We start from the raw sequence: 26,381 nt of genomic DNA on the forward strand, positions 1-26,381 counted from the left end.
TGACCTGAAGAGAGCTGGGACCACAATCTCAAAGAAAACCATTAGTAACACACTACGCCGTCATGGATTAATATCCTGCAGCGCACCCAAGGTCCCCCTGCTCAAAACAGCGCATGTCCAGGCCCGTCTGAAGTTTGCCAATGACCATCTGGATCAGGTCATGTGGTCTGATGAGACAAAAATAGAGCTTTTTGGTCTAAACTCCACTCGCCGTGTTTGGAGGAAGAAGAAGGATGAGTACAACCCCAAGAACACCATCCCAACTGTGAAGCATGGAGGTGGAAAAATCATTCTTTGGGGATGCTTTTCTGCGATGGGGACAGGATGACTGCACCGTATTGAGGGGAGGATGGATGGGGTCATGTATCGCGAGATCTTGGTCAACAACCTCCTTCCCTCAGTAAGAGCACTGAAGATGAGTCGTGGCTGGGTCTTCCAGCATGACAACGACCTGAAACACACAGCCAGGGCAACTAAGGAGTGGTTCCGTAAGAAGCATCTCAAGGTCCTGGAGTGGCCTAGCCAGTCTCCAGACCTGAACCCAATAGAAAATCTTTGGAGGGAGCTGAAAGTCTGTATTGCCCAGCGACAGCTCCGAAACCTGAAAGATCTGGAGAAGGTCTGTATGGAGGAGTGGGCCAAAATCTCTGCTGTAGTGTGTGCAAACCTGGTCAAGAACTACAGGAAATGTATGATCTCTGTAATTGCAGAATTGTAATTCTGTACCAAATATTAAGTTCTGCTTTTCTGATGTAATCAAATACAAATTAATTACTTAAAAATCATACAATGTGATTTTCTGGATTACATGCTTTGTAAGTGGGAAAACCTGCAAAATCGGCAGTGTATCAAATACAGTTCTCCCCACTGTGTGGGGAATAATGTGTGTAAATAATATTTTTGTTGTTTCTTTGTCTTGCCTCTTTTTTATAGGTTTTTTGTATGTATTTTAATTGAATTTTATAGCATCAGTATTACGTTTTTTGTCTTGTCTGTAACGGCTGTGAACTATGTCATGTGTTTGATGTTTTATGTGGTACCCAGGAAGATCATCTGCTCCAGGTGCAATAGCTAATGGGGATCCTAATGAACACACAGGCATACTAATCCACCACTGGTGTCATTCTGATGTGCAGGGAACCCTGTTGGGAATCTGTGGAAGTGTCGGGAGTGGAAAGAGTTCCCTTTTATCTGCTCTGTTGGGACAGGTGATGTTCCAGATTATTTCTCTTCCAATATTACCATTTTATCGATGGATTCCCCTACAAAAAACAGGCCTGAAAGCATTTTGGTCTTGATGAAAATGCAATCTGCCAATCGTAGCGGCCTAAAGGAAATCCAACATAGCTCAAGAATGTCACTGTATTCGAAGCTTTTGAATGTTTGACAAGGTCATCTTTAGTGTATGTCAGAGATATTTTGATACAGCTTGTATTGTCGAATGATGTGTATTTTGTGCTGTCACCTTTCATCACTGTGGGTCAGGTGTATAAGTCACAGGTAAAAAGGTAATAGACATGCATGGGTGGAGATGGCTTTTACCACAATTAAAAAAATTGAGTACCCATAATCCTCACTATGTTAACTCCACCACCTTTTCTGTCAATGTGTAATCTATGTCATTAAATGGGAACCATCACCACACCGTATATCCATAGACATTCAATCATAAGTGCATAAAAAAACATCAAGTGGCAAATGATATCTTGCACCAGCTACCACAGTATGTTTTGACTCAGTTCTTATCCCTGGTGTTAAACAGATGACCCTGTTGGAGGGGCACGTGGTGGCCACTGGAGGCTTCGCCTATGTAGCTCAACAGGCTTGGATCCTCAACGACTCACTCCGAGAAAATATCCTGTTTGGCAACGAATACAATGAGGACAAGTACGATTGATTGTTCATCTGAAGTGATTTCTTTAAATGAATTGATGTATTTCTTAATATGATATATTGATAATGACCCATATGCCACAAGTATGACATTTCATTTTTTACTGCTTTACTTCCATGGTGACCGGTTAATAAGAGCAATGCACCATCCCAGGGGGTTTGTGGTATATTGGCAGCAAACCGTGGGTAAGCGCTGTGCGAAGCAGCTATTTGCCATGCTATATTGGCCATACACCACACCCCTCAAGCCTTATTACTGAAATGTGTTATGGGACAGTACACAACTGGCATAATAGTGTTATATTTAGCCCCCCGGCAAAGTTTTAAAATATTTCTGTGAAACGCATTAAACAGAGACGGGATAATATATAAAGTAGGTGTACTTTTTGTACCTTTTTTAGCCAACAGGAACAATCCGCCCCCGCCCCCCCCCCCCCAAATCAATCCCCCTTATTCCCCTTCTATTTCACACAGAAAGATTTGGCTCCCCGGGAATCTCCCGCCCTTCAACACCCCTCCCAGCCTTCCCCTTTCTCTGTGACAGCTCATGTTTATCTGTAGTCCATGACGGACTACATTAGGGTGGCACGATTTGATCGTTTCACACCACCAGCGGCCATGGTTGCTCATGGTTAAATCATTTCTCTGGACCTTGACAGGTACAACGCCGTGCTTGGCGCCTGCTGCCTGATTCCTGATCTGACAGAGCTCCCCTATGGGGATATGACTGAGGTATGTATCAGAATTATATTGCATGAGCCCCCTAGTGGCAAAGCGGTTTAAGTCACTGCCTGTCAGCAGGTGTTAGAATCGTTGGGGCATACCAACAGTACCCGTCTTCCCGCTGAGGGAGGGGCTAATTGCTCTGCTGGTGGATGGGTAGGGTATTGGACAGGTCTGCCTTGACTTCTAATGCTTCTCTCTGTTGGAGATGTTATTCGGAATGTTAATGTTGCCAAATGATTGGAAAGTGTTCATATAGAAAGGATGCTTTCCAGGGATTTAAGGCACTACTCCAGTCATGTGATCAACCCATTCAAACCCAAGCTCATCCAAAAACATACTTCTCAAAGTGTGACCTTAGCATATTTCATATATGTCATCTCCAATCCCAATCCCAATGAAACTGAGTTTAAGGTGTTTTGAAGTTTGTTTAGGGAGGGAAATGCACTGCTCGGCCCGTTTCAATTTTGTCTTTGAAACCACTAATTGGTTTGCACGGTGAGACTTTTCAGCTGGTAGTTGATATCAGATGGATGATCATGTGACTGTAGTGTCTCTTTAAAAAGTGTAATGTACCTTTATGGACATGTCTGCTCTAATTCTCGATCCATTGACATTATTGTCCTTGATACATTTTGTAAACGTTTTAACTAATGTTCTCACTCCAGATAGGGGAGAGGGGTGCCAACCTAAGCGGTGGGCAGCGCCAACGAGTGAGCCTGGCACGCGCCCTGTACAGCGATCGGCCCATCCTACTGTTGGACGACCCTCTCAGTGCCGTTGATGCCCACGTTGGGTCGCACCTCTTCCATAATGCCATCCGCACAGCATCTAAAGGCAAGACCATCATCTTCGTCACACACCAGCTGCAGGTAAATGCTTTAGGTAATATGAAATGTGAGAGACAGAATGAGTTGTCACAATGAAGATGTCCAATCATTTAGCCTTAGTACACAGTGAATGACGTGTTTGTGATCTGAACTTGCTGTCTTTGCCTCTCTTCTAAATCTTTGCAATTTCTAGTCTGTAAGCACTATGAGTATGAAAGTGAATAAAGGAAGGGAAATGGGATATTTGTCAGCTGGCACACATGACCCAAACAAGATTTGGCTTCCGCAATTATCCTTAACTGGCTCGCTCAGGGACATAACAAAATATTTGTTCCCCTTGCTGGCTCAGAATTTGTTCTTGAAACCTTTTGTTTGCTGGTCAGGTGATCTAACAATTTGGTCACTTGTTTGCTGGTCAGGTGCTCAAACAATTTGGTCACTGGCTGTACTTTGCTGCCTTAATAGGCCCAGATAGAAGAAAGAAATCATTATGCCACTCCAGTGTTTTGGAAAAAACTCCCCCTGAAATTAAAGAGCTCAACGTTTATTGTATGGATCTCGCGAATGTGGCCGAAAATTGCAGCAGATGAAAGGGAGCCTAAAATTGTACCCATCTACCCCTAGCCAGGGATTTAACGTAGGGGAAATTACATATGTCACTGACTTCCCTTTGTCCCTCACTCTCAGTACCTGGCAGATTGCGACGACGTGATTCTGATGAAGGACGGGCAGATCACTGAGCATGGCACACACTGCCAGCTCATGAGCAAATCCCGTGACTACGCCGCCCTCTTCAATAGTGCACAGCAGGAGGTAAACCACTGGGTGCACATCTGGCTCCGGTCACAGTTCACCTTGTCACCTCGCCATTCCCACTGTCGTTGGCCTGGTCGCATTTTAGTTTCTGTTGTACCACCAATTTGTTCCGTTGTTAACAACATGACAATGACTATAGGCATTGGCAAAGACAGCTCAAATGGATCTGGAACCAGGCTAGCGAAGGTCAAAGCACTGTAGAAGTGCTTTGGTCGGTCCAGAAAAGAACATCATACCTCTCATCCTGCATAACTCATGGACCTGCACAAGCCGGACACGTGGCTGGAAAATGTTAATGCATTCGGGCCGTTCATTATTTATGCATACATTGATTTAGCTGTGCTTCACCGCTAAAGACCCTGTCAACTATATCTTTGTTTGAATTACTTATTGTCCATTGTTTGGCTTTGGCTATGATTTGTGGGGTCTCACGCTGTAGCTAGCATTCTGTCTCTCTCTCTCTCTCTCTGTCTTAGAACCTGGTGAAAAAGAACCTGAAGAATAAAAAGAAGGAAGGAGAGGAAGTAATAGAGACCACCTCGACTGTTGTGAAAGTCGCCAAGCCTCCAGCAGAGAAAATGAAAGGAGGCGAGAGAATTGACTTCCCTGAATAGATGTGTTAATTCTTTGACTTGAAAACAGTTGGTTTAAAATGTGAAATATGACACTATAAGATTACTTTGTTTTCATTGTTTTGTTTCTTTTCTTTTCTCTTTCTTTCCTACCTATCTACCTTCTCTTACTTCACCTTCTCTCTTTTTTTATTGATTGATTTATTAATTGTCTTTCTTCATCTTAATTTCTTTCATCCCTCCTCTCTTCAGACCAGTTGATGAAAGTGGAGGAGAAGGGATCTGGTGCTGTGGCCTGGGAGGTGTACTGGGCCTACATCAAAGCAGCTGGAGGCCCTTGTGCCTTCATCATCAATGTCTTCCTCTTCCTCTTCACCACTGGTAGTATCGCCTTCAGTAACTGGTGGCTGAGCTACTGGATTCGCCAGGGCAGCGGGGTGAGTTTGGTTGTTGTGCACTTGATCCCAAATAACAAATCCCTAGATAAAAGATACACTGGATAAAATGATCATCCATTATGTCAAAATGATGATGCATTGGATTCAAATGGGGATTCAACTGGATAGAAATGATCGTCAACCAGTATGAATCATCTGCTGGATTCAAATGAACACCCCCTGGATCAAAATTATGGCCTTAAACACAGACTAAGGATTAGGATCAGATGACATTCCCTAACCCATCTGCAACTTGCCCCACAATGGGAATCTCCAGTTTTCAAGGAAAATGCACTGCAAGGCAGCACTCCAACTTAACTCCTCCTCATTTACTGGATTGGTTGAAAAGTGCTGAACCGAACCTCCTCACAATGTCTATTTGTCTGCACCGTAAATGTAGGACATGCCTTTCAGGCGTTTCTTGTAGTACCCTGGTAGGGTACCTATTCAAATCTTTCATAAAATCATAAGAATGAGAGGGCATTTTCTGCGTGCTCTGGGAGGGATGTCTCCTACAAGAAAAACAACTTCTGGGCGAGGAGAGAGCATTAATCTCAACACTTGTGATAAAAAAATTGTTCCAACAGATGTGCTGCAAAGCTGTTGCAAAGTCAGGTTGAAGGATGCCTATGGAACAGTGACATCATCCAAGTGGCTGCCTTCTTTCATGTGTTTCATCCCGGATCCAGCTTTCAGTATATATTGTTTTGTTTGTTCCGTTCATTAGATAGAAATGCTGTTTTTTTCGAGGTGTCACGTTGTCTGTGTTTTATTCATTGTGATTTGTTGCTTCATCTGTCATCAGAACACATCATTAATCTTGGAAAACTCAACCAATGAAACGGCGGCAGCGGCGTTTACAAGCAACAGCATGAGGCTCAACCCTCATGTTCAGTACTACTCAAGAGTGTACATGCTGTCAATGGGGGCCACACTCCTCCTGAAAACGATGAGGGGGATAGTGTTCGTCAAGGTAAGCCTCTCTCTCATGTGTCTTTTAGAGTGGTTCTTCTGGAAGGTTCTCCAATCTCGGTATGTTAGGATCATTCATTGATGCTCCCTCCATTCTGTAAAAGGGTCGTGCATCATTGGTTGCTTCCAAAATGGCAGCTTAATCCCTTTGTAGTGCCCTACATATGTAGGGAATAGGGTGAAATTTGGTATGTTACCGATGTCAAGTCAGGTTTTCATTGATTTAAACTCGGGCCCTTTCAAAGGAAGTAAGTGCATAGATGTTGTGGTACAACCTTGAATCTAATTGACTATTCTTTCAGTCGTTCGCTTTTTCATGAGTTGCACTACTATAATTGAAAGTGCCTGCAGGCTAAATCCATCAAAATATCTGTCCAGTGCCGTGCCTCGCCGCTTTAAAGGGTGTGTGTGTGTGTGTGTGTGTGTGCATCTGCACGCCTCTGTGTGACCCTTTCTCTTTGGATATATGTTGCCAAAGGGATTTTTTTTCTTTCTGCTAAACATTTTCTGACAGTCCATTACAGAGGTTATTGTCCCCATGTAATTTTGTGCCACTAATTTTTCAAAGATGGCTAATCATTTTTCATACTTTTTCTTTTACCACCTAGCTGTGACTGTAGGGTTGTTGGACATTCCATTAATAGACTTAATGTGTTCTCCCCTGCCAAAAGTAATTTCTGTCCAATTGGGACCACATTCATTCTTACATTGGGTCGTAACCTTTCTATATCAGCCTGCCAGACATTAATTTATGTATGAGGATTTGATGGATCGACTGACACAAGAAACATTTTGCTGCTAATGGAGATACATCAATAACATGTGTTATTGTGACGTATAAGTAATATATGTGTGATTGTATGTACAGACTTGTGCGATGCTGGCAACAATTCTCTAATCTGTACTCCTACTATGTTTGTTTGTTTCCTCTGGGTGTTTGGGGAAGAGCTTTCCTGAGCCCCAAAGGGCCATCTCTTTAGCAATGTTGTGACTCTTTCCATGAGCTTTTAATGTTTGTTTGTGTTATGTCTGGAAACCCGTGTATTTTTCTGTCTAACAGTGCACGGTTCGGGCTGCCTCAGTGCTCCACGACAACATGTTCCGCCGCCTCCTCCTGAGCCCAATGCGCTTCTTCGACACGACCCCTCTAGGCCGCATCCTCACCCGCTTCTCCCGCGACATGGATGAGGGTGAGGCGTCGGATGATATTCTTTCATTTCCAGAGCATTGAGGTCCCGGCCCAACAATACATAGTCTTAGTTTTTTTCTTCCCTCTGTACCACCCCCCCCCCTTATCTCGCTCTCTGTCTTTTTCTCAATTTATCTCTCTCTGTCTCTCTTTGTCTGTCTCTGTTTTTCTTTATTTCTGGATCCACAGTGGATGTCCGTCTAGCCATGCAGGCTGAGATGCTGCTACAGAACCTGACCCTGATTCTCTTCTGTCTGGTCATGGTGGGCATCGTATTCCCGTGGTTCCTGCTTTCCATTCTGCCCCTAGGAGTCTTCCTCCTCATTGTCAACCGCATCTCCAGGTCAGGCTTGATTTGATTACATTTTTTCAGGGGAAAACCAACTGAGAGTAGAGTCAGATTTACAGTGGTGTTCTGAGGACAACAAAAGGAGCGCACGCACACAAATTACAACTTTCAATCACAAAATCTACACACACCACAACAAAAAAAGGGGCATTCGATCGATCTGTGGGACTTAAATATGGTCCAGCTGACCTTCTGAAACAGGATGCAATGATGAGAATTAAACCTGTCACGAGATTCAAGGTTTTGGAGTAATGCCGGCTGCATTTTATATTTATTGTGTCAGTTGAGGACTGGCAGGAAGGTTGACGGTATACTGACTGCTTCCTGCTGTTAGTGAGAGGCATTACCTATGTCTGAAAAGATGCCCTCATTTAAGGTTTTTAATGGGGATATTTTACACCAAAACAATATTTTAGTCATTTGTTCATTGTCTCCTGATGCAATACCTCATATGTATGCGTGTCAACTGTCAGGTTTTGCAGTTCAGTTCAGAAAAGGAAGTTAAATAGCTGTGTATTTGCATGGTATGTTTTGCATGATGGGTTTAGCAAAATGCAAAAACACATAGTAACCACATGTTTTCTGACATGCAGATGTTTTGGTAGATTGTAATGTCAGTGAATTCATTAACAAAATTGGAATATATGTACAAATTGTAAATCTATTTACCCCCATTTTTCCAGTTTTGATTGAAATGTACTTCCGTTGCTGCAGGAAGCTGTAAGATGTTGACCCATTACTTGTTCCCAGAAAAATGCCTTTTTCATATGAATAACTGAATTCTATGTTATTTTTCTTTTTTTTAACCACTGGTTGTTTACCGCTTACTTTTGTACCATTTTATGTTATTCACTGGACTTGAACAGCTTCAAATTAATTTCCCTCTTTTTCAGATTTTCGATGTTAGTTTGAGTTTAAACTGCAACTGCAATAAATAATATCAAATTACTACAGGACGGTCAGATTCTTGTCAGCTAGCGAGTAGCGGCAGACCGACGCACACAAGTGGTAACCTCCTTTCAGGCACAGATGACATTTGTGATCCATCCTCCCCTCATTTCTTTTGTTGCCTTAATGAGACCTGTGTGCGGTTCGGCCATCTTGACAACAGAGCTGATATCAATAGACCACAACAAGTCCTTAGCTTTGTGGACTCCAAAGAACTTAAAACAGCTTACTGTATCTAATGCCGGCCCAGTGATGTGGATTTGGGTCATTTACTTTTTTTGTACGTTTTTAGGTAATACATTTTTCATGTGTAGATTACATAGTGGAGATAATAAAAAGAACATGTTGTACAGTCATACATCAAGCATTGACAATATGTAAGAAATAAATGTATCAATAGTTATCACACGTAAATACAACATTTTTCAGTTAATACTTCTTAGAGATAATAAATAGAAAGAAAACATCAATACATAATGCATGATTATATAATTATTTTGACTGTTACAGTACAAGGAGGTGCCATGGTATTTTTTTATTATGTTTACCATCTGTGGTTTTCCTTCTTTTTAATTCTGTCAGAATCTGTCTAAAAACAGTTATACTTTCTGTCACTGTTTGATTTGATCCAAAGCATAGTCTTGGCCATGTTCTAACGTTGGGAATTCTCGTGAAACCTGGGAAATTCCCATGTTACATAATTAAATGCTTTTTTCTGGTCGAAACCTAGAATATAACAGTTGAGCTCGGAATTGCCACTTACTATTTCTCTCAATGTGCAAAGTTATCCCACATACAAAAAAAGGGCCTTTAATTGTGCATGTTTGTTCTTTTTCTATTATTGTATCTAATACTTCATTTAAATGGGTCATTAACCCCTTTCTTCCTTAAGTTAACAATCATCTCCTTTGTTTTGCTGACGGTGAGGGAGAGTGTTATCCTAGCTTAACTAGACTGGACACAATCAGAAAAGATGATAGGCAATTAAACACATTGAAAACAGGTATAGCTGCTGAAAAAGTGCTATGTTTGATCTAGGGTTAGGATTAGTAAAAAGAAGATTTTTTAGGACAGTCAGCTATGGTGTTCCTATTTAAAGAGCTAAGTAAACACGTCTGTGTGCATGCGTGTGTGCGTTGGTTCAAATACAAGTGTTCGGATTAATAAGGTTTCCCCTTTGGGTTACATACAAAACCAATAGGAAAAAGCTGCATATTTTCTTTTCAAGAAGAACGTGCAAGTGTACCACCTTCACAAATTGGTAAGATGTCCTATTTAAATGTTTTATGAGCCACGTCTAGGCTCTTACCCTTTCAAACCAAGATGAAAACATGCCATAACATAATTTCTCCTGATTAGTTATTCAGGATGACTCATTAAAACCAATTTCGCTATTACCAACAAACCCAAATTGCATCATATTTCCTCTTAAATGTAGTGCACAACTTTCAACCAGGGCCCTGCTTGTACAGGTCCCATTTCAGACACCTCCCCTCTTTGTGGGCTGCTCAACCAGTTGTTTAAGAGATAAACCTGCAAATGGGACAAACATGTTTGTGTAGTTGACATTAGAACATCTAGAACAGATGTTCTTTCATGCCTTGTCCTCCTCCCTTGTCCTCTTTCTCTTTGTCACCCTCTCTCTTCTCTTCATGGGAAAAGAGGAGAGCCAGACTTGTTATTAACATCTTCTGCCTAACCAATCCATGTAACTAAAAGTAGAACTCCAACCATCTTTGTCAATAAACCCCTTTTTCTCACGCCTCTCTGGCGATCCAATCAGGTTCAGTGCATTGGTTGATGTGTGGCTTATCTAATCACGCATAAATCAGAGAGAACTCAGCGTGTCCTGGTTTTGGTAGCGTTAGTGTGTGGCTCATAAAATCACACATAAATCTGAAATTATTAGGCCTGAGCTCTGCCAGGAAATGGTTGTCTTTTCTTCAGGAAAATTACACTCCAACCCCCTTGTATCCTCTCGTTGTAGTTCTCTAACCTCTCGGGTCACTGCTGTGTCTCTTTGTCCTAGTCCTTTTAAGTGTCATTGCACCCTCACTGGGGATATAATGCAATGTTTCTTTATCACAGTCCACTTACCTGTCCGATCACTCTTCTTGCATTCCGCTTGTTTGGGGAAGAGCTTTCTTGAGTCCTGAAGGGGCATCTGTTTAGCAATGTTGTGACTGTTTCCATGCGCTTTTAATATTTGTTTGTGTTGTGTTTGGAAATGTGTATTTTTCAGTCTAACAATACACGGTTTGGGCTGCCTCGTTGCTCCACGACAACATGTTCCGCATGTTCTCTAGCCTGTCAGTTCACTGCAGTGTCACTGCAGTATCATAGTCCTCTTAAGTGTCAAATGCACTGCACTCTCACTGGGGAAATAATGCAGTGTTTCTTTATCATAGTCCTCTTACCTGTCAGATCTCTGCATCTTCATTTATTTTATAATGCCGAACGCTAACCTGTCAGATAACTGATCTATTGCTGGAGTTAAAGCAGTGTCTGATAACCTGTCAGATAACTGATCTATTGCTGGAGTTAAAGCAGTGTCTGATAACCTGTCAGATCACTGTATCTCTACAGAATATATAATGCAGTGTCTATGATAGTCCGCAGATCATTGTGCAAATAAAGCTTTTATTGTAGGGCTTCTGCTGGTTTCAGTTGGTTTACAGCCTGATTAGTAAGAACCAGGTGTACTGGAATAGATAGAGGGGCCGGTGGACACCAAGCAGAGGCTTGAGAAATGTTAAATTAATATGTATTTTTCTTAGCATCTCTTCCTTTCTCTGCATAGGGTTCTGATTCGCGAGCTGAAGCGCCTGGAGAACATCAGCCAATCACCTTTTACATCGCATATCACCAGCAGTCTGCAGGGGCTGTCCACCATTCACGCCTATGGCAGAGAGGATGACTTCTTGCAGAGGTGAGAACAATACACTATAAGTTTAGTGTCAATCGGAAGACACCTCCTTTGTTCAAATACTCATTTCATACCTTGGTTTGGGCAAACAAAATTGTATAGTTTGATTTGCCCATCAGACTTTTACCAAATAATATAATATATCAATCCTGGAGCATACATTCTGTACAAATTGTGTTGCTTATTTTGAGCCAATTTCACATAGCTGAAAATGAGCCCTGTAGCAACAGATCATGTAAAGTGGATTATAATGAATCTACTTTTTTGTAGGGGCTGGTACAGTTTTCTGAAGGCCAAATCAAGTGTGACAATTTTAACTGAAATGTTCAAACTTCAGAAGCCTTTTTAAACCTTGAAGGCAGCACAGGTTTGCATGTCCAGGGAAAACTGGCAACAAGATGATGAAATACAAGATGCAGCCACAGCATTTTATTTCTGCTGAGTGCATATTGAACTTGGCAACCCCCATCACATGATGTGGTTACACAACCTATCATTAAGCTTTGTGATCTTTTTAACTCCTGCGACTTCCCGTAATTAGGGAAGCCTGTCTCACATTGAAATCCATGTGTGCCAGGCTTATAGGTGAGGAGAATAGAAACCTGCCCAGCATGTGCTCTTTGTCCAGTTCATCAGCTACTTAATATCCTAGGTTTAGCATATGTGACCTGGCATTCCTCTGTAATTCCTCGTAAATCCTTTGTCCTTTTGTCTTTCACAAAGTCTGTTATTGCTCAGGTGAATAGAGAATAGACAGTTGGTTGAACTGTGACCAATAAGATATTAAAATACCCACTCCCCCAAAAAATCTAGCGAAGCAGAGAAAAAAAATATTGTTATTGGTCCATTGACTTTCAACCAAATCTTATCATTGGGTTTCTGTGTATCAGGTACCAGGCTCTGCTGGACACCAATCAAGCCTCCCATTACTTGTTCAGCTGTGCTATGCGCTGGCTGGCGGTACGACTGGACCTGATCAGCATTACACTCATCACCACTGTAGCGCTGCTCGTCGTTTTCATGCATACCCAGATCCCCCCAGCTTACGCAGGCTTGGCTATATCCTACGCCGTGCAGGTACACACGCACAGACATGCACACACACGCACGCACGTGCACGCACACTCTTTTAGTGGGTATCTTTGCTATGATTGATTGATTTGTTCATTTATGACAATGTGTTTTTATGGCTTTTTATGTATCATTTCAATGTAGTATTACTACAGGCAGGCAAGGGGAGGATCTCTCTGTTGGGGAACTTTGAATGGAAATTGATTGAGCAGAATGACTCAGAAGTATAGTCTTATCAGCATATCTGTCTATAGGCTTTGTGGTAAATGTTTATGGTTTGTGCTGCTCGTTCATTCAAAGGGTGTCGTTGCACACGGGAGCAAACACCCGGGTTGTAAAAGGCTGTGAGGGCGTTAATCATTGACGTACAGCTTCTCCCTCGCTATCTCTCAGTCTCTTTATCTCTCCCTTCTCTGTTTTATTCTCTCTCATGGACTACTTTCTCCTCACTCTCTCTCTATCTCTGCTTTTCCTACCCTCGCTTCACTTACCTCTCCCTTCCTGTCTTTTTCTTTCCGTCTCGCTGTTTCTCTCGCTGTTTCTCTCTCTGTTTCTCTCGCTGTCTCTCTCGCTGTCTCTCTCCCTGTCTCTCTCCCTGTCTCTCTCGCTGTTTCTCTCCCTGTCTCTCTCTCCCTGTCTCTCTCTCCCTGTCTCTCTCTCCCTGTCTCTCTCTCCCTGTCTCTCTCCCTGTCTCTCTCCCTGTCTCTCTCTCCCTGTCTCTCTCTCCCTGTCTCTCTCTCCCTGTCTCTCTCTCCCTGTCTCTCTCCCTCCTCTTCAGCTGACCGGTCTGTTTCAGTTTACTGTGAGGCTGCTGTCGGAGACCGAGGCTCGCTTTACATCAGTGGAGAGGATCAATCATTATATAAAGGTATGCCTAATGACACCAGGTAGTTCCTCCAAGTCGGCAAAAGGGTTTGGCTGATTGGCCGAACCATGTGTGGCTAAATCGATGGTACACGCTCGCACCTGACACAAAGAAACACAGGCCTATAGACTTAACACAGCAGGGCACAGACATAGATAAAGCAGTAACACACGCTACGCAGAGACACTTATGCGGGCAAACTCACACATGCAACAGATTCCGGCATGCAGCTTCCCCACGCGCTCACACAACACAACACAACAGGGACCGTCGTGTCCGATAGCCCGGGGTCAGTGGAAACCTGCCGCACCACGGGATCTTGTAAGTCGCTAGCCCGACCCTAGCAACCCTGGACTCTGTCATTTTGGTTTAACATTAACCTCCTCTGTTGCCATCTGCCATAATAAGCCATGTACAGCACTCGCCATAGTTTTAGGGGCACTATGCATTATTTAAATGTTTTCCCCAAAAACATGTGTTTTTTTGTGGTTCAAGGATAGATTTTCTAATTTTATTTCAGGGTATTCGTGTGTAATTTGTTTCACCATGTAGAAATGAAAACACTTTTTTTTTTTAATTGGTGGACAATTTCAGGGCCCCAGAAGTATTGGGATAGATTAATATAATGTTCAAATGAAGCATTTATGTTTAATATTTGGTCGCATATCCTTTGAATACAATAACTGCCTGTAGAAAAATGAAAGATTCATTAATTTGGATTTCATTCGGAGCTTGATTTGGCCAGTCAAATACCACTTTTTGGCCCTGAAATACTCAACAGTTGCTGTTGCAGAATGTTTTGGGTTATTGTTTAACAAAGGGCCATCCAATAGTTTTAGAGGCATTTGCTTGTACTTCAGCAGACAAGATGTTTCTGTACCCTTCAGGATTAATTCTGCTGCAATTGACAGTTCTTACATCATCAACAAAGAGATCCAGTTCCAGCCATACATGCCCAAGCAATACCCCCCTAACATATTTCACAGATTAAATGGTGTGGATCTTCTTTCTTTTCCTCTTTCCATCACTCTGATACATGTTCATCTCTTTCATCTGACCCCTTTCTTGAACTCAACAGTCTCTTACGTACTTTATAGAAAACCTTCTATCGTGTTTTTGAGGGCAAATAAATGTTTGCATCTTGCAGTGCAGCCTCTCTACAGTATATCTGTTGGTCTTCTGCAGACAGTAGCTGTAAAAATAATCTATACTTTAAACTTACACTGAATTTGTTGTTAATTTCAAATCTAACCATAAAGTCAACAACAATCTGAGATTTCACAACTTCTTGAGCACTTTAGCTATACATGACTACTCACACGCCAAATCCCCCAAAAACTAAAAGGAAGAGCCCATCAATCCTCTTGCTAGCAATAGGCTTGCTAGTATGTAGTTACTGTTCGTAGTGAGCAAAATGAAATTCATCCTGGGCTTGATTAGTGCATCACTATACATGTATTTTCTCTTTTAATAATCAGTCTTAAAGGGGCAGGAACTTATTTACATCTTAATCATCTTAGGACATATTTTAGAATAAAAAATACAATACAATGTGAATGAATAATATCTTACATTGCTCAGATTATATTACACACCTTTACCAAATGTATCCTATTACAACCTGAATATATGCAGATACAGCATGTCAACCTAGGCCCTACATTACCCATTGCATTTATGAAATTGGCCAGTGGGAATAAAGGTAATGATCCTCTAATATCACAATAAAACAAATCATCAGCACACTAGTACAAACAGATGAGCATGACGCATATGTGCAAAAAGAAATCTACATAGGATACCTCGAATTTGTCTTAGCTTGCCTTTGTTATCCAAATCAATATCTCTTTAGATAAGCAGCACAACACACAAACTAACATGTGAGCACAACATACACAAGTGTGACACAAAAAAACAGGTACATACTCCTGCCCACCACCACCAAGTAGACATACTCTAAATCCCACATGTTGTCCTATTTCTCCATTTAATGCACAGCTTTGACCACAGTCCACAGGGATTGGTCAACAATAGTCCACTATATAGGGAATAGGCTGATGTTTGAGAAACCTAGCAGGAAACAGATGGAACCAGGGTGTAGTGCATCACGCAACACAGCCCCTGATGGAACCTGTTCCACACGACAACCATCAAAAAACATAACACAGAGTCAGCAGAACTGCATTGGTTCTCAAAGTGCCCACACATTTTTTGAAGCTCTATAAACTACAGTTCTGTCTGAGAGATTTTAGCTTCTGGAATCGGTGATGCAGAGATGAACACTCAATTGGAAATATTTTGTTCTGTCTCAGACACTGGAGGGCGAGGCACCGCGGCAGATTACACGGCCGTCTTCTCCTGCCCCCTGCTGGCCAGATAAGGGACAGCTGTCCTTCCAGGATGTGGAAATGTGTTACCGGGACGACCTGCCGCTGGTTCTCAAAAAGATCTCCTTCGACATCCTACCAGAAGAGACCGTGGGTATTGTGGGTCGTACTGGCTCAGGTACCAAAGCTTATTCTTATAGTTTATTTTCTATAACAACTTTCATAGTGTTGTTTCTGTCGGTTATGTAATAAGAAATTATGTACATTTGAAATTCAAATAATGTAATAAAAACATTCAGGTATATTGCTGTTGATAAACCAACATCTGTCAAATGCATTGTGTTGGTGTTTATTGATTCTCATTCCAAATTAATTCAATGGTAACAGAGTATTTGTTAACCAATAAACTGTGAGCCTTATTCTGTATTCACATTTTGATATTATCTAAACCAAGGGTTCCCAAAGTTTTTTCCCTGCTTTGATAGAAATATATATATAAAAAGTGTAATCAATTGTCTTCTATTTCATTTTTTTGTTGAAGTTCTGTCAACAAAGTTTTAAGTAGTTCTGATTGAAACCAAATGAACTGCTGAGAATCAATAATGTGGTCGTAATATATATATCTTAACATAAAACCATTCAAAGGGAAGAGCCACATTTGTTGAAGAAAACAGAAACCTCTTTGAAAACAGAAAGTCACATTTTATGAACAAGTGTCGATTTTTTTGGTTGAAACTCCTAGTTTTGGAAACCCTGATCTACAGTAATCATAGGTACAACCCCCTATTTATATCTACCCAGGGAAGTCTTCACTGGGTGTAGCTCTCTTTAGACTGGTGGAGTTGACTAGGGGCTCCATCACTATTGACGGCATCAACATTGCCCAGATCGGATTGGATGATCTGAGAAGCAAACTTTCAATCATTCCCCAGGAGCCTGTTCTCTTTATTGGCACTATCAGGTATTAATTATTTAACTTGCCTACGTTTGTGCCCCTAGGCACAAATCTAGGATCAGTGTCATATCTTATCCATTAGTGGAAAACATTTTAAACTGACCCCAGATCAATGTTTAGAATGATAGCGATTGATTCTGTTTTAATTTTGTTCTTTACCAAATAGATCCAATCTGGACCCATGGAATCAGTACTCAGATGACCTGATCTGGGATGCCCTTGAGAGGACCCATATAAAAGATATGGTAATCAGAAACTAATGATCAATAGCAGCAGGAATAAGCCAAATTTGACATATCTGCTACTTGACATAGGATGGAATGCTGTCAGTTTGACACAAAATATATGTCTATATATATGTCTGACTGTTGACAAATGTCAAGTCATAAATGTCATCATACATCTGTACAAACTGCATTATACCTACACTCAGTAATGGTGTTATTACCGCAAAGAGTGAGTCATTGGCGAGAAGTTGCAGATCAGACATGTTGAAGATTCGTTATGTGGAGGATATTATATCTGCAAGCTTGTTTTCACACTATTTTCTTTCTCATTGTTTTCAGATCAGCCAGCTGACCAACTCCCTCCAGCATGAAGTGACGGAGAATGGAGAGAACTTCTCTGTGGGAGAGAGACAGCTACTGTGTGTGGCCAGAGCTCTGTTGAGACACAGCAAGGTACCACACACATGTACATTAACTTGCTCTCACAAAACCAGGCACATTCACAGGTGAGGGCAGTTAAACTCATTCCCACCTTACCCATATTAAGTTGTCACAACCTGGAAATGTTGTGTATAGAAGGCAGCAGCTTGTCAGTGGTATAACTGTGCCACCTTATGGCTGACTTTATAATTTCATTCTTGATTCAGTCTGGGTTTATGGACTTTTATGGGTTTATGGGTTTATGGACACCCCAAGCCACAAGAACAGCTTCAATGTGCAATCTTTTGAAGTCTACTAGAAGGATGGAACACCATTCTTCCAAAAGATATTCCTTCATTTGGTGTTTTTATGATGGTAGTGAGAATGCTGTCCAAGACGTTGATCCAAAATCTCCCATAGGTTTTCAATTGGGTTGAGATCTGTTGACTGCAAAGGTATATTCATCAAACCATTCAGTGACATGTCATGCCCGGGGCACTGTCATCCTGGAAAAGACCCAATTATGAAACATCCCTTACTGTAGATCCTTTCCTCTTGCCATCTTGATCCAAAATTGAGGTCAACAGGGCCTGCTCAGCATTTTATACACACCAAAGAGCATGATAGGATGTTAATTTCTTAACGGTATCATGTAGTATATCTGCATGGAAGCATCTGCATTTGTTATGTTCCTCCACTCATTTGTGCAGGTTTTTCCTTTTTTTGTCACCTGTCTGTATATTAAATGTTTGCTTTGAATCCTGAATTGGTTGGCTGATTGGCTGAAAGCTGTGGTATATCAGACCGTATACCACAGGTATGATATCACAGCACTTTTTACTGCTCTAATTGTGTTGGTAACCAGTTTATAATTGTAATAAGGCATTTCTGAGGTTTGTGCCATATTGCCAATATACCACAGTTAAGTGCTGTGTCCAGGCACTCTGACTGGACACAATGCTTCAATCTATACAGATAGATAGACAGAGAGACATACATTAAAGCTTAGTGAATCATTCTCTGGCAACATGTGTGCTTTACTGTGGCCTGTGTGTGCGGTTGCCAGATCTTGCTGTTGGATGAGGCAACTGCAGCCATTGACTCGGAGACAGACAGCCTGATTCAGGAGACCATCCGTGAGTCATTCAGCGGCTGCACCACACTGGTCATCGCTCATCGTCTCAACACTGTGTTGAGCTGTAACAGGGTCATGGTTTTGGACCAGGGACAGGTGGGTTTTCTGGACCATACATTCTTCCCAAATGGCACTCTATTCTATATTAAGCAACCCATAGTGAAAGGTAATGTGGGGAATAGAGTGCCATTAGATTTTGTTTAAATTATTTTACCAGGTAAGTTGACTGAGAACACGTTCCAATTTACAGCAAGGGAATGTCTAGAATGATTTTTCCTTGCCCACTCTTGGGTTTAATCTGGCTACCTTTTAGGTAGCATTCAAAGATGTTATAACCACTAGGCTACCTGCTGTCCCTTACTGCGATACTCATTTGAGGGTGTTTTCTTTTTTAAATATTACTTTAATTCATACAGGTTAGTCTCCATCCATCCAACATCTTCCGCTTATCCGGGGCCAAGTCACGGGGGCAGCAGTCTAAGCAGGGATGCCCAGACTTCCCTCTCCCCAGACACTTCCTCCAGCTCTTCCGGGGGGACACCGAGGCGTTCCCAGGCCAGCCGGGAGACATAGTCCCTCCAGCGTGTCCTAGGTCTTCCCCGGGGTCTCCTCCCGGTGGGACGGGACCGGAACACCTTCCCGGGAAGGCGTTCCGGAGGCATCTGAAACAGATGCCCAAGCCACCTCAGCTGACCCCTCTCGATGTGGAGGAGCAGCGGCTCTACTCTGAGCTCCTCCCGGGTGACCAAGCTTCTCACCCTATCTCTAAGGGATCGCCCAGCCACCCTGCGGAGAAAGCTCATTTCGGCCGCCTGTATCTAGGATCTTGTCCTGTCGGTCATGACCCAAAGCTCATGACCATAAGTGAGAGTAGGAACGTAGATTGACCGGTAAATCGAGAGCTTCGCCTTGCGGCTCATCTCTTTCGACCGCATTACTGCAGAAGCTGCACCGATCCGTCCGTCAATCTCCCGTTCCATCCTTCCCTCACTCGTGAACAAGACCCCTAGATACTTAACTCCTCCACTTGAGGCAGGAACTCTCCACCAACCTGAAGTGGGCAAGCCACCCTTTTCCGACTGAGGACCATGGCCTCGGATTTGGAGGTACTGATTTTCATCCTGACCGCTTCACACTCGGCTGCAAACCATCCCAGTGCATGCTGAAGATCCTGGTTTGAAGGGGCCAACACGACAACATCATCCGCAAAGAGCAGAGTCAAAATCGTGTTGTCCGGCCCCTGGCTGCGCCTAGAAATTCTGTCCATAAAAACTACGAACAGAACCGGCGACAAAGGGCAGCCCTGCCGGAGTCCAACATGCACAGGGAACAAGTCTGACTTACTGCCGGCAATGCGGACCAAGCTCCTGCTTCGGTCGTACAGGGACCTGACATCCCTTAGCAAAGGACCAAGGACCTGAATCCGAGGTTCTACTATCGGCCGTATTCTCCTCTCCAGAACCCTGGCGTAGACTTTCCCGGGGAGGCTGAGAAGTGTGATCCCCCTATTGTTGGAACACACCCTCCGGTCCCCCTTCTTAAAAAGAAGGACCACCACCCCGGTGGTGCCATCCCAGAGGCACTGTCCCCGACTGCCACGCGATGTTGCACAGGCGTGTCAACCAAGACAGCCCCACAACATCCAGAGACTTGAGGTACTCAGGGTGGATCTCATCCATCCCCCGGTGTCTTGCCTACGAGGAGTTTTTTGACCAACTCTGTGACTTCAGCCCGGGTAATGGACGAGTCCACCTCTGAGCCCTCATCCTCTGCTTCCTCAATGAAAGACGTGACGGCGGGATTGAGGAGATCCTCGAAGTACTCCTTCCACCGCCTGACGACATCCCCAGTTGAGGTCAACAGCTGCCCACCTCTACTGTAAACAGCGTTGGTAGGGCACTGTTTCCCTCTCCTGAGGCGCCAGATGGTTTGCCAGAATCTCTTCGAGGCCAGCCGATAGTCCTTCTCCATGGCCTCACCGAACTCCTCCCAGGCCCGAGTTTTTGCCTCCACAACCACCCGGGCTGCAGCCCGCTTGGCCTGTCGGTACCCGTCAGCTGCGTCAGGAGTCCCACAAGCCAACCAGGCCTGATAGGACTCCTTCTTCAGCTTGACGGCATCCCTTACTTCCGGTGTCCACCACCGGGTTCGGGGATTGCCGCCTCGACAGGCACCGGAGACCTTACGGCCACAGCTCAGAGCGGCCGCTTCGACAATGGCTGTGGAGAACATGGTCCACTCGGACTCAATATCTCCAGCCTCCCTCGGGATCCAGTCGAAGCTCTGCCGGAGGTGGGAGTTAAAGATCTCTCTGACAGGAGACTCGGCCAGACGTTCCCAGCAGACCCTTACAGTACGCTTGGGCCTGCCGAGTCTGTCCAGCTTCCTCCCCCGCCATCGGATCCAACTCACCACCAGGTGGTGATCAGTTGACAGCTCCGCCCCTCTCTTCACCCGAGTGTCCAAGACATACGGCCGCAGGTCAGATGAAACGACAACAGTCATCGACCTGCGGCCTAGGGTGTCCTGGTGCCACGTGCACTGATGGACACCCTTATGCTTGAACATGGTGTCCGTTATGGACAAACTGTGACTAGCACAGAAGTCCAATAACTGAACACCGCTCGGGTTCAGATCAGGGGGGCCGTTCCTCCCAATCACGCCCCTCCATGTGTCACTGTCGTTGCCCACGTGGGCGTTGAAGTCCCCCAGTAGAACGATAGAGTCCCCTGTCGGAGCACTTTCCAGCAACCCTCCCAGAGACTCCAAGAAGGTCGGGTATTCTGCACTGCCGTTCGGCCCGTAGGCACAAACAACAGTGAGAGACCTATCCCCGACCCGTAGGCGCAGGGAAACAACCCTCTCGTTCACCGGGGTAAACTCCAACACATGGCGGCAGAGCTGGGGAGCTATAAGCAAACCCACACCAGCCCGCCGCCTCTCACCATGGGCAACTCCAGAGTGGTGAATAGTCCATCCTCTCTCAAGGAGTGTGGTTCCAGAGCCCAAGCCGTGCGTAGAGGTGATCCCGACTACCTCTAGTCGGAATCTCTCAACCTCAGGCTCCTTCCCCGCCAGCGAGGTGACGTTCCACGTCCCTAGAGCTAGTTTCCGTGTCCAGGGATCGGGTTGTCTAGGCCCCCGCCTTCGACTGCCGCCCGATCCTCTCTGCACCGGCCCCTTATGGTCCCTCCTGTGGGTGGTGAGCCCACGGGAAGGTGGCCCCATGTCGCTCATTCGGGCTGAGCCTGGCCGGGCCCCATGGGGAAAGGCCCGGCCACCAGGCGCTCACGAACGAGCCCCAACCCGGGCCTGGCTCCAGGGTGGGGCCCCGGCTGCGCCATACCGGGCGACGTCACAGAACACAAAATGTTTTTCATCATTAAGGGGGTTTTGAACCGCTCTTAGTCTGACCCGTCGCCTAGGACCTGTTTGCCTTGGGAGACCCTACCAGGGGCATATAGCCCCAGACAACATAGCTCCTAGGATCACTCGGGTACTCAAACCCCTCCACCACGTTAAGGTGGCAGTTCAAGGAGGGGCAGGTTTTTCTCATAAAAGAAAATCTGAGAGATCCTCAAAACACTGAACATGTATCATACAGGTGTCATACCTTAATTTGACTGACAGTTGGAAAACATTTAGCTTTCTATGGTATTTTGTGGGCCACTGGAAGTAGTTTTTACTAGTTACTCTTTGTGTAAATATTAGACCTTCATATAATTGGAACAACAGTTCATTAAAACTGCTCGTCTGAACTGAGATGAAGTTTGCTTAGCTGGCTATGTAAAGGGTCCCCTGCTGTTCAAGGGTCGCCTGTATTTCAGGGGTCCCCTGTTGTGAAAGCATGGCACTTTTACTGCCAGGGTTCGATTCCCACAGGTGGCCAGTACAGAAATGCATGAAACTACTGTATTTTTTTCTGGAAAGCATCTGCTAAATTACTGTAAGCACTAGCTTTCATTGTCCATTGATAAAGACCAAATTATTGTTGCCTGACTAAAGAGACAGGGTTATTTATAAAATAAATAATGGTTCCATAAATGTTTATTGTTGCATTTGACCAATTACACATGACTTTACAGATTACAGAAGTGAGGATGTATTCTGTTTAGGTCAGCTGTCAAATGATAGGCCACATCTTTTCATCAACTCAGCCAGGGAAACACAAATAGCAGCATCATGGGTTTTCACATCTTATGTTGATGTGACAATGGATAGGCTGGTAGCTAAACTACAGAATGTACCAGCAGCAGATAGCCTAGCGGTTAGACCATCTGATTAGGAACTGAAAGGCTCCTAGATTGAATCCCCAAGCTAGTAAAATGAAAAATAAATTATTATTTCCATAAGGAAGGCATCTAACCCCAGTTGCACTCAGGTTGTTGCATTAAATGAGAATGTGTTCTCAGTCAACTGACCTGTGAAATAATTGCACTAAAATAAGGTGTTCACTTGATAAAAGCTATTTCTGTTTAGTGGCAACATTAGATTATTTATATAAATCTTGATGTGTGATGATATATACATAACTGTTCAAAAGTTTTAGGACACCTCAATTTTTCCAGTTCTTTGTGAAATTCACACAGTTTAATGTCGTAATGAAAAATCCATAAATCCATAGCACAAATAAACAATTGGAGACAAAAAATAAATCATGGAATCATTTTGGTTAATAAAATGTGATCTGTTTTTTAAAAGTACCCACCTTTTAACAGTATATAACAACACACCTGTTGCTTTCTTTCTACAATGGAGATCAAATATTGTTTGGACATTTCTTCCCAACACTGTTGCAGACGTTCCCACAAATGTGTTGCCCTTGTAGGTTGCTTTGCTTTCACCCTTCTGCCCAGTTTGTTGCAAACCAGCTCGGTGGGGTTTAAGTCAAGAGACTGTGTTGGCCATTCCATGATTTGAAACCTGCTGTCTTGTTCTTTTCTTCTAAGGTAGTTCTGATATAACCTGGAGGTATGTTTTGTCATTATTTTGCTGTAGGGTGAACCCCTGACCAACTAGGCGTATACCAGAGGGTATTGCATGGTGCTGCAAAATGCTGTGGTAATCGTTTTGGTTCAAAAATGAGACTTGATTAATTTTACCAGCATTATTAAGCTGGGCTTGAAGCTGTTGTCCTGCGAGCCACATTTCAAGGGCCTTTTGATGGTGTAGGAAACTGTACTCAGTTTAACACCATGGCTTTCTTTGCAATTTCGTTAAAGGAAAGACCTAAATATTTAAGGTATATAATGGTCTGTCTGTTTTCCCTTTGTTAATTGCCTTTTTCTCGCAATTATGATGGCAGTATACTACTTCCTGCAGTACAGTACTGTCCAAATAATGGTTAAGAGGGTGTTATAACAGAGTCTGTTCCAACACTGCTTTTATACAGACAGAGGGTTTGCAAGTAATCAACCACAGTTGGGACACCTGAAGGAACTGTTAGCATAAACTTTCACAGCTTAATTTACTTCCGTTGCTGCAGAACAGCTCTAAGTTATTAACCCATTACTCTGGCCATTTATTGCTTATCTTTGTACCATTTCAGGATATTTACTGGACTTGAACTGCTTAAATTTCAATAAAAACTGGAAACATTTGGGTATTCTAAAACTTTTATCTGGTAGTGTATTTTTCAGAAATCTAGGGCTGTGTTGCATGTTTAATAAAATGAATTGTTCAGAGTATCTCTTTCATTTATCTACTCAAATGCCCACCTCATGGTTCAAAATATTATCTTGTCTTAAGTCTGTTATGTCATTTTATTATGGTTTCTTTATTCCATAACAGATTTTGGAGTTTGACACCCCCGCTGCCCTGCTGGCAGATGGTAACTCGAGATTCCGGGCAATGATTGAAGCGTCTGATGGCAAGCTCAGTGAAACAGACCAGTGATCCCAGTCAAAATGGGTATGAAGGAAAACTGGACAGTACAGCAAAGGACTAGACTTGCACAAACTTTTGAGGATGACTATTCACACCCTGCCATGGAATGAGTGAGATTACATATTTTATAAGACAATAATGACGATTTTTACAAATGCTGCTGTATCTGGCCAAGTCTGTTTATTTTGAAATTCAATTTTCACTTTTTAACTATGACAGTGATGACAGTGATCCAAAAGACACATCAAAGATGTGGCTCTATGGAGAATTTGTAGTATCCTACCTGCTGACCTTTGCTGCTATAATTTCATGAAGGCCAATAGTGCAAGTGCAAGTGAAGGGACCAGAGCAATGACTCTACAATGGCACTTTATATTCCACGATGAAACACTGAAGCATTAGACAACCCTCTCCAGAGGATGGTCGATGACACTTAGACTCTTCTATAAAAAAATTATTTCAATCAAACCTACATCACATGTATAAATATATGTTGCAAGATTTATAATATGATATAAGCAAACAATCAAATGACACTGAGACTTCCACAGAATCACTTTGATATACCAAAGTAACTACAAAAGCACAAGGAATGCTTTCATTGATTGTGCTTCAGGCTAGAATACTGTGATGACCCTGGTTTATTGACTCTATACTTTTGTGTTCAGAATACTTAGATTATTATACTTTAGCCATTTCAGTGTTTCCTAACAAATGAAAATATTTATGTGCCTTTATAGTTATTCATATTTAATGTAATTATGTTGTAGTCTATGCCTTTTCTTGCTCATTTTGGTTTGTGTTCTAGTTTTGTGTGAATCAAGGGTATTTTATCCATATGCTGTAATGTTGAAACTTTATCCATAGTATGCTGTAGAGTCTATAGAATGAGATTTTTTTAAATTAAAGTTTAATTAAAGATTTTTATCACTGTGTAATTTGTCTATGCTGTTGTAATAAAGTTGTTCGTAACACTGAAACTGCAAAACTGTGTTGTGGACCAAATAATAAAACAACCACAGACAATGTCTGCAAGGCAGTGTTAAAAATATACATTTGGTATTGTATTACATCTAGATGCCTTTAAAACAGTGATCATACTGAGCAAAAATTGTGTGCATAAAATATGTTGCTAGATAACTCATAAAGACTGCCTTGTTAAAGACTTGAGATTGTAATTTTGCAATATTTTATTTTTAAAATGTGATTTCTTTGTCATAGAAATACTTTAGCAATAAAAGTATTTTTATAAATAAAATATTGTCCTTTAATTAATTGTTCTTGCACTTGTCTTGCATGGTGCTCTGACCATTAATTGAATAATTGATATGTTGGCCTGAGAGACACATTTCATTTACTTATCTACTTTTAGAGTGGCAGACATCCAAGTCCATGGGCAATGTCTAGGTCCAACAGAATTCCAACCTGCATCCAACTGCTGGCTTGCCTTTAAAGGCAAGCCCAAGGTTGGAGACCAGATGCTACTGTGTTGTTGCACTCAGAACAGCCAGTATGTCATTTTCTCGGGTCTAATAAAATATTTTTGATGCAACAGGTTTTCTTCCTGGTGCTCTGGGCATGGTCCCTAAACATCCCATGGTATATCATAAGAGTAAGGGTGTTAACCTGGTGTCCTGGCTACGTCTGGCACTAAGACCAATAATGATCACATTAATCTTCTGCTTCCAAAACGCATGGTCACATCTACTTAATTAGAAATGTTTACTTAGTTAACCTACCTGCTAATCTTTTTTGAAAAATCAGAAATCGCTAAATTGTAAATGTTATGATGTTATGAAAATAAACCTACGAAAATGCTACGATTTGCTACAATCCAAAT

The 26,381-nt window shown here is 42.8% G+C and overlaps 1 protein-coding gene across 7 annotated transcripts in view; it reads left to right on the plus strand.

Moving 5' to 3' along the window:
* wu:fb13g09 (multidrug resistance-associated protein 5) overlaps positions 1-25,468 on the plus strand; it is a 49,496-nt gene extending 24,028 nt beyond the window's left edge. For 5 of the 7 annotated variants that reach the window (XM_010896786.5, XM_010896788.5, XM_010896787.5 and 2 more), the window contains exons 11-29: positions 1,137-1,208; positions 1,763-1,887; positions 2,553-2,625; positions 3,285-3,488; positions 4,134-4,259; positions 4,739-4,850; positions 5,087-5,271; positions 6,077-6,244; positions 7,304-7,433; positions 7,622-7,775; positions 11,530-11,658; positions 12,546-12,732; positions 13,505-13,594; positions 15,904-16,096; positions 16,720-16,879; positions 17,040-17,118; positions 17,440-17,553; positions 18,587-18,751; positions 24,446-25,468. In XM_010896786.5, the coding sequence (XP_010895088.2) occupies positions 1,137-1,208; positions 1,763-1,887; positions 2,553-2,625; positions 3,285-3,488; positions 4,134-4,259; positions 4,739-4,850; positions 5,087-5,271; positions 6,077-6,244; positions 7,304-7,433; positions 7,622-7,775; positions 11,530-11,658; positions 12,546-12,732; positions 13,505-13,594; positions 15,904-16,096; positions 16,720-16,879; positions 17,040-17,118; positions 17,440-17,553; positions 18,587-18,751; positions 24,446-24,550 (2,571 nt within the window). In that variant the 3' untranslated portion in view covers positions 24,551-25,468. The remainder of the gene's footprint in view (positions 1-1,136; positions 1,209-1,762; positions 1,888-2,552; positions 2,626-3,284; positions 3,489-4,133; positions 4,260-4,738; positions 4,851-5,086; positions 5,272-6,076; positions 6,245-7,303; positions 7,434-7,621; positions 7,776-11,529; positions 11,659-12,545; positions 12,733-13,504; positions 13,595-15,903; positions 16,097-16,719; positions 16,880-17,039; positions 17,119-17,439; positions 17,554-18,586; positions 18,752-24,445) is intronic. The other 2 variants (XM_034291720.1, XM_034291719.1) reach the window with 2 other exon arrangements.
* The last annotated feature ends 913 nt before the right edge of the window (positions 25,469-26,381 follow it).

Source organism: Esox lucius, chromosome 4, assembly GCF_011004845.1.
Source record: "Esox lucius isolate fEsoLuc1 chromosome 4, fEsoLuc1.pri, whole genome shotgun sequence".
Lineage (NCBI taxonomy): Eukaryota > Metazoa > Chordata > Actinopteri > Esociformes > Esocidae > Esox > Esox lucius.